The following is a 12,499-nucleotide window of genomic DNA, read 5'->3' on the forward strand; positions in this document are numbered from 1 at the left end:
TCTTGCTGGTGAAGTAAACAATTTAGACAGAATACTACAAATTGGATATACCTTACCTCATGGGCTGGGGCCAGTTCTGTTCAGACTTCTGTGTTTTGACAGGGACAGCATAAATATCCGGGTGCTTCTGGGCTATTTCAAGCTTTAAAAAAAAGTTGGAGAAAATAACTGTTCTTTCTTAGTCTATCCATTAAAGAATCCTAGACTGTAGGTCTAAGCAGGTCACAGCAACATCTGAAACAATTAAAGCATAAACTGAAAACTACTCCTTTTCATATTCCTACAGTTGCATGATCTTTTGCTAGAGTACTAATTAAAACTACATGTGAAAATGATGGAGTGCCAAGAGCAGCAGGGTTTTTAAAAGACAGCTTGCTATAGCTACAATAAGAGGCCTAAAAAAATATAGCCTCTTTTTAAATCCAAATCTTTATATTCTATGAAAGAAATGATACTTCTATTTGTGTGGGTTACCACACTTCTCCCCCCAGCATCAACACAATGCAAGGGCAAGATTTTCATTTTCAGGATGCAGGCTGTTTTGTATGCTGGAAAGTACAGCAAGGGGAGAGTGCGTCTCTTCATACCCTGGCATTCTGGGCCTCTTGTAGCTCTTGCATTCTTTGCATCCTTGCCTTATGACCCATCTCCTCAAATATTTTGACTTTCCTCAGCACAGATTTTGGAGTATTTTCTTGTTCACTTCCTTCCTCTTCCAACTTTTCCTCCTCTTCCTCTGCAGTTGGGACTGCTGGCTGAGTGTTTCTCAGGATGGGCCGTCCAAAAGCAGGTTTCATAGAAACAGGTGGTGGTACTGCTTTAGCTGATGCAGTTGAAGTCTCACTGCTGGCATTGATGCTACTTGTTTTGGAGTCAGAGTTTTTGGGGAAGTCATATTGATCCTCTTTGTTTTGCAGCTTCCCCTAGAAGTATTAAAATGCAAACTATGTTTACAATAGCAATTTCATGATTTTTCATTGCAAATGAAGGCTTTAATCTGAAATTAATCATTTTCCCTATGTATTTAACAGGTCAATTTTCATCCAAAGCAACACTTGAAAAGGTACTTGAACTGCTGCAACATTTTGGCCATACATTCATAAACTACACATCACCCCATAGAAGAGTAGCACATTTAGATTTGTTTGTACAGTTCTACGAAGATCACCAGAACTATAACATGTCACAGAGGACAACACAGAGAATATGGACCTCCCAGGTGATTTGTCCATACTGCCTAATGCAGAATACCATTCCCTGGAGTTTAGGAGTGCACAGAGCCTAGCTTGTTTTCTGTTCCACCATTATTTTCCATACATGTGCTTTGACAATGGAGACTGGGCAGAGTTGGACACCAGTCTCCATTGTCAAAGCACACTGAATGTATTTTGAATGCAGACTTCAAGGGCACCCACCCTCATAAAGAAAAGACTTCGGAGTAAGGAGAAATCAGGAGTTGAAGGAGTAGAATTAGGACTCCAAGCACTGTTTTTTTTTTTTTTTTTTTCCATGTATCATTTTGGAGCAAGGTTTGCATAGCCAGTTAATAATTTTTAGTGATGGAGACTGACTTAGTGATGGAGATGGTAGATTTTAATTTTGTACTTCACAATAATGACCATCAGATACACTTTTCCTGATGATTAGCTTAGATTTGTTTTTGCTGTTCTAAAAAAGGTGCCTTTCAATTAATTAGCATAAACAAAGAGGAGCGTAGTTCCTTTTCCAAATAGAGATCACATGTATTTGAAGACAACTGTAATCCCTTTTCTTTCTGCTAGGCTCTGCAACCCCTTCCTTCATTTTCTCTCTCTCTCCACACTTTTCTTGTTTTCTAGTATCTGATCACTCTCCTTACTTTTCCTAATGTGCCACCCTGGAGTTTCTCCAGAAAGCAAACTCTGTATTCAGATCTGGTTCTTCAAATTTACCTTAGGTGGTTCTGGCTTGAATGCTGGAGGTGGACTAGGTTCTCTAAGGATCTCCCTGCTACCAGCTTTCCTCGGCTGAGCTCTTGGTTCCGAGCTAAGTTTCCTTACGTTCTATGGAAGAAAATAAGAGGTAAAATCACCGTAGTATCCAGTACTCAACCATTTCTGGTCTCTCTGAAGTTTACTATTTCGGAAACGGTAACTGAGAGTCAGATGACTGACAGCCATCTGATCACAATCACTGCAGATATAATTGTCAAGTTGAAGGTGATGAGACATCATCAGGAAACCTATACAGTTAGGCAGAAAAGCAGACCTATTATTAACTTTGCTCTACACTAGGTACTTCTGAAACACTACTACATAATGCTGCAGTTTAAAGAAACTGCAAGAGAAATCTCCTTTTTATTCCTACGCCATACATACTGGGCTTTCATGAAGTCCAAAACCCAGCCTTGTTGAAAATCCAGGCATCTCACCTCCTCGTGATGCGCAGGTTCGGAGGACCGGCTAACAGATGAAACCCTTGGTTCGTCCAAGGTTTCATCCAGTTCATTGTCGGTGTATGCACCTCCTTCACCATCTGTATCTTCTAAGTCGCTGATCAACCGACTATCACAACTCAAATAGTCAGCACCCATGGCAGTAAGGTAAGACATGCGATCATCTGCATCATCTTCCATGCCATCCATCTACAGAAAAGTCATTAAGAATTAAGGAATAAAGACTAAAGAAGTAAGAATTAGAGTCTAGTTAGGTCTCAACATCATGCTGAACAGCTCCTTAAAAATGATCTTCCAAAACCAAAAGAAATCTTAATGTAGAATCTTAGAGGAAAGACCTGTAAAAGTCCTCTTTGCCACTTTCCCTTAGCCACAGCATTAGTGATGAAAGCTCCAAATTATAACAGAAAGAACGATAATAGATCATTTTTGGTTACAAAGACAGACATTAACCCACTCCTTGTCCAATTTATCCAGCGTAGGCAAACAAAAATTTGAACAATTTTTCCCTCAAGAAATTATCTTGAGACACCTGTATTGCTTCGTGTGGACTGGCTGCTTACCTTTCCTTCTGATACCCATACTGCTTCACCTTGCTGTTGCTGAATTGTGTCTTTCAGACTACCGTACCAGCTGTCATTGGCTGAATTCAAATTGATGGTGGCTGTAAAAATTGAATGAAAAAGTATTTATACACAGCAAATGCAATGTGATCGTTTATTTGGTCTTTTCTGTTTAACTTTTTGTTTTAGTAAGGTGAGAGTGTTAAACAGATACTTCATTTAGATCACTGACTTAAAGTATTTTTATTTTATTGTTTGTCCACACCCCAAGCTTATTAACTGACTTACTCATCGCCTTTGAATGACAGTATGCTGATTTTCAATTTCTTTTGTGTTATAATTTGGCAAAACAAGGAACTCTGAGAAGAAGTCAAAGAAGAGATTGCTCATGACTGTACTTTCACACCCATTTAGTTCCAGCCACATGTGAGTTAATATACAGTGCAGTAAGTGGATGTCTGAGACTTACACAGTTGCATCCACTATTCTCTTGGTAAACAAGTTTGACACACATTCTTCCTTACCTGTGAAGAGGTGGGAACAAGTTTTCTTCAGCTTGTTTGCTTGCTCATAAAGCTTCCTTGAGCTCTTGTTAGATGTGGAACATAACCTTTGTCTCATGATTTTCACACCCTGCTTACTGTCTGGGTTAAAGAAGACTACAATTGGAAACCACTGGGTATAATTTAGGAGATCCACTGCTTTAGGAGTCACATCCAAGAGAGCATGTTTATCCTGTAAACAAGAAAGCTCAGTCAGTGTTCTGCCTGTGGGGAGCAAAGGGCAGTGAATGGCACCCTAGGAAAACTAGGATGCTTTCCTCCACGAGGCCATAACATGTTGGATTTTTTCCCACAGTTACATTACATTCAGAAGCCACAGCAGGCAACCTTTTACCTTCAGCTCCATTTTTCTGAACAACTTTTGCCTGAATGTCCACATTCTTATGTTAATTAACTAACTCTCCTGTTAAGTTAAATGTACCTATTCCACCATATATATATATATTTTAAAATAAGTTGTGGAATTTTCTCTTGCTTTTCTCTTTACCTGTCCATACCACAGCTTCCACTGTCCCAACTCTTCTGGGTACTTACTGTGGAGTTTTACCTACACTTACTAATTGAGGTAAATCTCATTTTTTTTTCTTTATTAGCCTTCTCAGGTACTTCTAGTGTCAAGATGAATGGGATGTGTGCTGTGGTGGGGCCCAAGCTCTGAACAGACTTCTGTGTGACATTTTAACCCCTTTGGTACTGCTTTTATTGGGCTCAAGGCAATAAGCAGCAGGGTACATTCCTTAGCCTACTTTTTAAAGTGATTTGATTACAACCTACCTATTTGATCTCTAAACAGTATTATTAAAACAGTCAGTGCAGTCCCAGTAGATGTCACTTTGCTTCCCAGTTACCACTGTATGAATTGAATGGGAAGTGATTGTGATAGCTATATAAAATGCTACATTTCTGATGACAGTAAGGCCAGCCTGGCAAATTCAGGAAGCATACAGTACAAAGTAGATGTGCCTCTGCTCAAATTTAGAAAGGACTGAAATAGGAGAATTTAATTTCTAGTGTTAGGTTCACCTCCTCATTTAGAGGACAGCTATCAGAATCATAGAAATGGTTCTTGAACACATTTCAAGACAGCCCTATCGTTAAGCCAACTCTGCTTATCAAAGAAATAGGTGTAGTGAAGATTTGAGGTCTCTCAAGTTTTAGGAGCAAACAAATCAAACAACATGCCTTTAAGTATAAGCATTTTTCATAGAGAAATACTCTACCTGTTCAATGATTTGCCTCACAGTGTTCAAACGCACTACCCCAGTTGACTTCTCTGAACCTGCATCTCTGGGCTCCGTCTCTGCAAAGACAACATTTCAGTTCATCTATAATAGCAGGGAGGCCATGATTATCAAGTTACCCATTCTCTCATTTAAGGATGATGAGGAAGCTAGGAGGAGAGCTTACTTGCTGTCTGGTATAGGTGAGGCAAGTCATTTGACAACTTCTCCATAGCAACATCTGCAATAGGGCCAAATATCACAACAGGTCTCTTAAAACCAGCTGAAAGAAAAATATTTGGAGAAAAGATAAGCCTGGTAAGATTGGTTTGATACCTACACATAAAGCAGCAAGATCCTCAGCTAGTACACAAGGTTAGGAACTCATTGAAGATACCACTAAAAAACATGTAACAGATTTCATTTATTTAGTCTGTGCAACAGTATAATTCATTTAGAAAGCTATCAGCTGAGAAAGCATATTTTAATTTAACAACTTTCTTATTTCTCCTAATGATGACAGTTTGAGAGGATTCTACATTCTAAAAATACAGTGTATCTTCAGCTATCTTTCCATCCAGAAAAATACCACGAACCTTGACCTAGTGGAATTTGTGTGAATAAAGATACAAATGCTATATCAGGTGCAGAGTAGCCTAAAGAAGCAAAAGAAATGCATAATTCTGTTATATTTATGTCAAAACAACTGTAAGCATAGTCCTTACAAATTAATGGGTGAATGCCATTCCATTACTCAGTCTTCATCTTGACATCTGTAAGTTTCTTTAAAATGTTTTACTGTGATTTTTTTTCCCCACAATACTATCATGTGCAAATATCCAGGAAATTACCTCGACTTGCCCAACATCACTAGCAATATAGCTAATTTAGAATGAGAGCATCCAGAAGAGATGGATGTCATCAACCTTAATGACATCCGGACAATCTACTAAAGATAGTTGGCTTTTACTTTCTCTCAAGATACTGTTAAGCGGTGCTTATGAGCAAAGTAAAGATGGTGATTCATCTCAGGCACATGGATGGTACTTTCCAAGATAGACACACAGAAGCTGAGGAAACAAACAAAAAAAACCCTGCTTGTTCCTTCCCTTATTTTAAACCTTTAAATCAGCACGTGTAATTTAGAGTCAAAGGAGAACAGCAGTTTAGAAAACCTAGAAAGCTTTCTTCCTAATGTAGTTAATAGCATCCAGAAATCTGCAGTCTGATAAGAACATTATCCCCTTCTGTGGTTCAAATCTAACACTTAAACCTAAGTTGTTCCAAATCACTTATTTTGCTAAGCAGACATTTGGACACTAAAACAGCCAGCAATAAATAGGCACCTGGTTCAGAGCAGTCTCACTTACCCTCACGCAACTGAACTCGCTCATAAGCTGGGAATTTTGTGCTCACGGATACAATAGCTGTCAGATCTTCACGACTCTTCCTCAGATTCTTTTTCACTCCAGATCGCTGGCCACGCGTTCTCCAGAAGTCTGCCCTGTCACTTGAGCCATCTTTTTGAGCATTTTGAACACTGGCCATCTGCTCAGCTCTGACAGAGAAAGCACAGAGCTCATTTGTATGGATCTAGTCAAAAAGGGCAAAGGATCTTTCACTGAAGAGCTGGGTTTTGAACTTGCAACTGGTAATTTGCCAGCCATGAACGGGAAGTAGAAAAATACAAGAATTCAGGTTCTTTTGCCTTGGAACAAACCCAGTTAGAGTCAAAATGATGATCCAATTTGCCGCAGCTACAAGATTGCTGGATCAGCTCACAGGTCTTAAACTGAAAACTCATACAAGTATAAATAAAATACTGCAACAGTACAGAACTGGTGAGAAACTGATGGCCTAAAAAGTTACTGCCATTATTCTCTGCTCCATTAGACCTCTTAAGTCACTGCAGCATAGAAATAAAGGCTGGTTTGGTAAGATCAATTACCAGCAAGGACAGAATTTACTAACCAGGAAAGGGGCAGGGGAATCTCATAAGAAGCATATTTCAGGAACTTCTGTATGACACTATTTAGAGCTTTTATTTTTTTCCCCATCATAAAACCATGACCATACTCAAGGACTGAAAGCCTACAGTCTAAAAATAGCCTTACTGATTTTTTTGCTGAAGAATTTTAAATCTTTACTCAATGCACAAATTATGGACACTTGTTTTGATCTCACAGTAACTTCTATTAGGAAAGTATCATTTAAGCAAAAACCACTGCTGTGTTTTACTCTGTACTTATAAAAATAAGTACTATGGTTACCAAGAAATATTAGTTTGGAATACATTCTTGAAACATTTTCCATAAGAATTAACAAAAGAAGTTCAAGCACTAGAAGTTCTTCTAAGAGATTAATTATCAGAGTATCTTTGCAAATACAGTAGTGAGAGCTTTCCTTTTTTTTTTTTTTTTTGAAAAAAAAAGGACCCTCTACCCATTTTGTAGAAGAGGAATTGAAGCCACTAATGGCCAAAGATTGACTGCTGAATCAGAAGCTCTAGGTCTGTATTGCAAAGATCCAGTCCAGTGTGCAGGCAGCACAATCCTCTCATCTTCTCCTCACATAATACCATGGTTCTAAAATCTACAGTTTTGCAGGCACAACTATTGTGAAAATAAAGACAGAACAAGTTCTTCGTTCTTGCAAGGAGGGAAAAAAAAGAGGTATGACATAGGAAGCAAAAATATTTTGTAAAAATATTAACAAAATTATTACTTGACATTAATGGTGACAGACATTAACAATGACAGAATGTTTACTTACCTGCTCTTATTTGGAATGAGGCCCTTTTCAAGTTCATTTCCAATTCTCACAGCTAGCCAGCTTCCCAGTTTGCCATCATACAGTGTATCAACTACTCTAAAGATCTCCCCTCTGGTGAAAGCTAAGCTCTGTGGTGATTCTTTATCACACTCAAAGTGGCTTCTGATGAAGAACGAGTCTCCTCTGCCACAAGCCATGATGTCTCTGTAGACTGAAACAGGAACTCAATTTAGTTTATAATTTTTACACTTGAAAGAAAGATTAACCAATTATTCCAGAGAAGAGTTTTGAACTTCTTCCACTCCAAACAAAAATATGCAAAAATCAGCCTCCACATCCATTGTTCTTCACGAATATTACCAAAAATGTTCTGTATTTGTACACATAAAGCCCTTATAGCAGAACTTGCGCCGTGACAGAGCAAAAGGCAGCTAGAGTACTTCAGTATTACAGCAGGCTATGTCTCCAAACAGGAAAGCAAGAGGTACTGCTTGTTCCTTAGCCATTTATCAAATTGTCCATTTGCTGCTGCCTGACTGTGAATACCTTATGACTGCCAAGGCACAGCTGAAAAGGAATGTAAACAGCAGATCTCAGGCCAGCTGCTACGTGCAGAAAAGCAGAAGGAATAAGTACTATGTTTGGAAGATTAAGAAGAGATGCTACTTGCTAGTAACAAAAAAGGTAGAGAAATACTCTGATAAACATATCACGTAGGCACCTCTATGACTCTTGTGGTATGGAAGACAGCTATCTTCTAAACTTCTGAAAAGGAGGGTGACTAAAATGCTACTAAGAATAAGCAAGAGAGAATGTATTTGTGGTTTCAGTGACAAAACAGAGCTTAACATCCTCCTGATGACTGCAGAAGCTTCATGGATATACACACTTTTTGTTCAAAGCACCTACCTTCATATTTGCTTTGAGCCAGAATTGTCACCGTTTCACCTTTGGGAATTTCTAAGAGGTACAAAACAGCATCTTCCCGAACAATGCCTCTGAAGTCTTGAGTGTTTACCTACGTATAAAAGAAGAAAATAACATCTGAAAAAAACCCAACAATTTAAAAGAAACACCCAAAGCTTTGTTTCACTTAAAAAATCTTAAATATTATCTTCCTTTATTTTATATACACACACATTATATATATAAATATTTTCATATAATATAATATAAAGTCAATACAGATATTTTATCCAGCCATTCACAGTAATCTTTCTGAAATAACAATGCCCTGGATATGCACTGCTAGACTGTTTCTTCTACTTGAACAGTCTCCATAAGGCCTTTAAAATAAAACCCATCAAAAGAGAAAACAAGCAGAAGAGAAAATTTGATTAGCCTCCTATTTGAATATTAAAAAAAAAAAAAGAGGACAAAATGGCATACGAAAATAATTCAGAAACTGGGAAAATTAAATTGCTGTTACCCAGGGAAATTAGAGAAAGATTTAAAAGAATACTGGCCTCATTTTTTTCCCTCCAAGACTGGGAGGGAAAATTTATTCTCTTCTATCTTGGGACTTTTTTTTTTTTGATTAATATTTCTCCTATCTCCCCCTTCCACAGAAGCTTACACAAATCTATACCTGATATTTAATTTGAGTTGTCCTTCAAAAGCTGATTTCAGTGAAATCTCTCTACCACACATACACGTATCAAGAAATAACTTGCCTGAGAACATAATTTCTTCCATATTTCCACTAAGAAGCACACCAGAAGAATACAAAAGTGGTCTGAATTCCAGGAACACATACCTTAAGAATCTGATCTCCTTCCTGCAGTCCTTCCTGATCGGCTGAAGTCCCTTCTTGGATTCCAGCAATAAATATCCCAACATCATTTCCACCAGCCAGTCGTAGACCCACACTGTCCCCTTTCTTGAATCTCACCATTTTTGTATTAGGACTACAAGATTTACAAGCCAGAAAAAGGAAGTAAGGCCAGATGTTAGGCATATGACAATACTAGGTTGTCAAGAGCAAAAAATTGCAACCGTTTCAACAAAATCATATTAGTAACACTCTTATCCCCTTTCTCTCATTAGATAGGCTACATTTACTCAGGTAATTCTTCAGAGAACAGAAAGCAGAGAATTTGCATTTTTCAAAGTGGAAACTTAACTAGGAAGAGAGACCAGGTGACACACACAGACTTGACAGAGCAGGAAAATGACTCTTAGTTCCTGAAGTCCTGAAATCATTCCCAACCTACTGGATCTTCTCTCAGCTGAGCAGCTTGGTTTGTTTGGTTTTATTTTGGTTTTGTTTGTGAAAACAGCCTGAGTTATGAGTAATCACAAACAGTTTTTTCCTCTAAGCATCTGAGAAATGTCATACAAATTTACACCTATTTTCTTTGCAGTTTAACATTTATTAGATTACATGGAACTCTTCAAGTTTTCTTGTACAGAGAAATACTTCCAAGTATATTCTATTGCTGTGTTAACAACCATACCTTTCATATTCCAGAGAGGAAGAGGTTACTGAAATAGGTTCAGTGTTTTTCCTGTCAGAAAAGCTGTATGCCTAAGTGACCTTCCAACACAGAGGATAGTACTTATCTGTCAGCCTTTCTCAGTAATACCCTAAGCCTGTATTATAAATTCCCCTTCACCAAAATAATCACTTGATTAATTTGTACATCAATGACAACACATGCAAGGTCCAACCTCAGGAAAGATCCGAGGGGAGAATCTATTTGAGAAAAAATCTTCAAGCTACACAATCTTTAGGCTTTCGCTTACAATCCTAGTATTCCTCTACCTTTAATTTCGGTATTTGGAAACTCTCAAAGAAAACATGTAGGTTGATTTCATATCAATACAGCACGTAACTTTTAGTATCTTAACTCTTATGGAATCAACAGTACCAGATTGAATTTACCCACTTTTAAAAAACATCACATATGCACACCCCTTGCGAGTAATATTTCGTTCATTTAGAGCAGAGATTAGAACTGCAGTATGGCCTGCATAGGCTTGTGCAGAAATGCAAATTTCTGTATACAAGTTTCCAGCTTTTACAGAAACACATATATGTTTGGCCTTCTCTTGCAATAGACTTGTTTCCAAATTAAATAGAGGACATTCTTTTTGTATATTAGTATTAAGAGAAAGAGGAGGGTTGTCTTTTGTGCATGTATAAAATAATGAAGAGGTGTAAAATTCTTTTTATGCATGCCATAGCATTGCGCAGGTTAGAATGGACCTTTACTCAAAGCAGTTTGTGCAGGGCCTTGGTCAAATAAGCTTCTGAGTATCTCTGGTGGTTGACATACCACAACATACATGGGATAGCTGTTCCAGTGGTTAAGCACCTCATAATAAAAAGTTTGCCCCGTTATATCAAGCCAGAATTTCCAGTGTTCCAACTTGGGTCTGTTGCTCTTCATTCTACCACTGTGTCCCTCTGAGAAGAGTCTGGCTCTGTTTTTTCTACACCTATTCATTATGTAGTTGCAGACAGTCAACTTTGCCTTCTGTTCTCTCTTCTCCAGGCTTAACAACCCCTACTCCCTTAGTGCCTTCTCATATGTCATACGCTGAAGCCACTGACTCTCTTGATGGCTCATGGGTAGACTCTCTCCAGTATGTCCATGTCTTTCTTGGCCTAGGGAGCCCCAAAATGGACAGAATACTCCTAATGCTGTCTAATAAGTGCAAAGTAGAGAAAAAAATATATATACCATTTTGTCAGTTCCTCTGCAAGCACAAAAGCACAGGGTGTTTCTATGCCTTCCAAGTAGAAGGCAAGTCCATACCTTCTACAAAGAAAATTCTAAAATGAAGTTCATCCCAAGTACTGTCAGTTAGAAGGTACATCATCTCTTCTCAGCATTAAACTATGAAGGATATCACTCCAAATGGGCAAAAAAGTCCAAACATACACAATCAAGAAACGGGTGCAGGTAATGAAGAACACTGAGTGCAAAAGAATACAGCAAGTGCCTCCTTACCCATATATTGCTTCATCTTCAGGGCTGGGTTTAAGAATTGTTCTTGCAACTGGTTTGGGTTGAGACACTGTATATAAAAAAAGCAAATGGAAGTTATTAAGCTATTAAAAACAAGTTATAGCAGGAATTTTTCGTGATCAGATAGCAATCGATCTCCCCCATGCCAAAGATTAATACAGATTTTAATGTAAGGCTTTTTTTTTTTTTTTTTCCCTAGAATTGATTTACTTTCCACCCATCCATTTCCCCCCCTTTTTTTCCCCTCTAATTCTTGAAAATACAAATAGGTCAAGGGAGGAATATAGAACTCTCAGGCAATCCAGATCAGACTTCAGAAATAGCTTCACTTGGCTGTTTAGGGTACCAGGCTACAGCAGAAGAAGATCTAGATGAGTACTTGCTTTTAGAGGTTGTAATTCTAATAGACAACTGCCTTCAGGTAATCTCAGGTGTTCCTTCCTTCTCTGCACCACAAAGCAAAGACAGACTTCTGTTTGCCAGGATGGGATTAACACGAAAACTACACTAAACACGTGGATATGATTGAGAGAATAGAATTTTGTTGTCACGAGATGAAGACAAAGGGGGAAAAGGAAGAGAAGATGATGAAAGTGAAGGCAAAGGAGAAGGAGAAGAAGAAGTAGAAGAAGGAGGAAGAGAAGACAAAGATGAAGGAGAAGATGAAGACAAAGCATGAGAAGACGAAGGAGAAGAAGACAAAGATGAAGAAGAAAAAAAAGAGAAAGAAAACTTCAACTCTGACCTGCTGCATCATCTTGATACTTTGGTTCTTTGTTTGTGTCTACAACTGTGACAGCAGCAGTAGCAATGTCACCAGTCGATTTAAATGGTGTAGGCATTGCTCCCATCCTGGACATCCTACTGGATGAATCATCTTTTGCACTAAATGAGAAAAAAAATACAGTTAAACCAATTATCAGTGCATGTATTTTAAGCATTTCCTTGATAGGCAAAATACTAGAAAAGAACA

At 38.1% G+C, this 12,499-nt stretch overlaps 1 protein-coding gene across 6 annotated transcripts in view; it reads right to left on the reverse strand.

Moving 5' to 3' along the window:
• Positions 1 to 12,499, reverse strand: part of TJP2 (tight junction protein 2) — a 65,720-nt gene that overhangs the window by 2,417 nt on the left and 50,804 nt on the right. For all 6 annotated transcript variants that reach the window (XM_080574289.1, XM_080574290.1, XM_080574288.1 and 3 more), the window contains 14 exons: positions 12,272 to 12,411; positions 11,509 to 11,575; positions 9,309 to 9,459; positions 8,462 to 8,570; positions 7,553 to 7,763; positions 6,151 to 6,338; positions 4,968 to 5,063; positions 4,781 to 4,860; positions 3,522 to 3,732; positions 2,998 to 3,098; positions 2,411 to 2,623; positions 1,932 to 2,042; positions 588 to 923; positions 57 to 142 (listed from right to left, as the gene is read on the reverse strand). In XM_080574289.1, the coding sequence (XP_080430415.1) occupies positions 57 to 142; positions 588 to 923; positions 1,932 to 2,042; positions 2,411 to 2,623; positions 2,998 to 3,098; positions 3,522 to 3,732; positions 4,781 to 4,860; positions 4,968 to 5,063; positions 6,151 to 6,338; positions 7,553 to 7,763; positions 8,462 to 8,570; positions 9,309 to 9,459; positions 11,509 to 11,575; positions 12,272 to 12,411 (2,100 nt within the window). The remainder of the gene's footprint in view (positions 1 to 56; positions 143 to 587; positions 924 to 1,931; positions 2,043 to 2,410; positions 2,624 to 2,997; positions 3,099 to 3,521; positions 3,733 to 4,780; positions 4,861 to 4,967; positions 5,064 to 6,150; positions 6,339 to 7,552; positions 7,764 to 8,461; positions 8,571 to 9,308; positions 9,460 to 11,508; positions 11,576 to 12,271; positions 12,412 to 12,499) is intronic.

This window comes from Anser brachyrhynchus, assembly GCF_964034855.1.
Source record: "Anser brachyrhynchus genome assembly, chromosome: Z".
Classification (NCBI taxonomy): Eukaryota; Metazoa; Chordata; class Aves; order Anseriformes; family Anatidae; genus Anser; species Anser brachyrhynchus.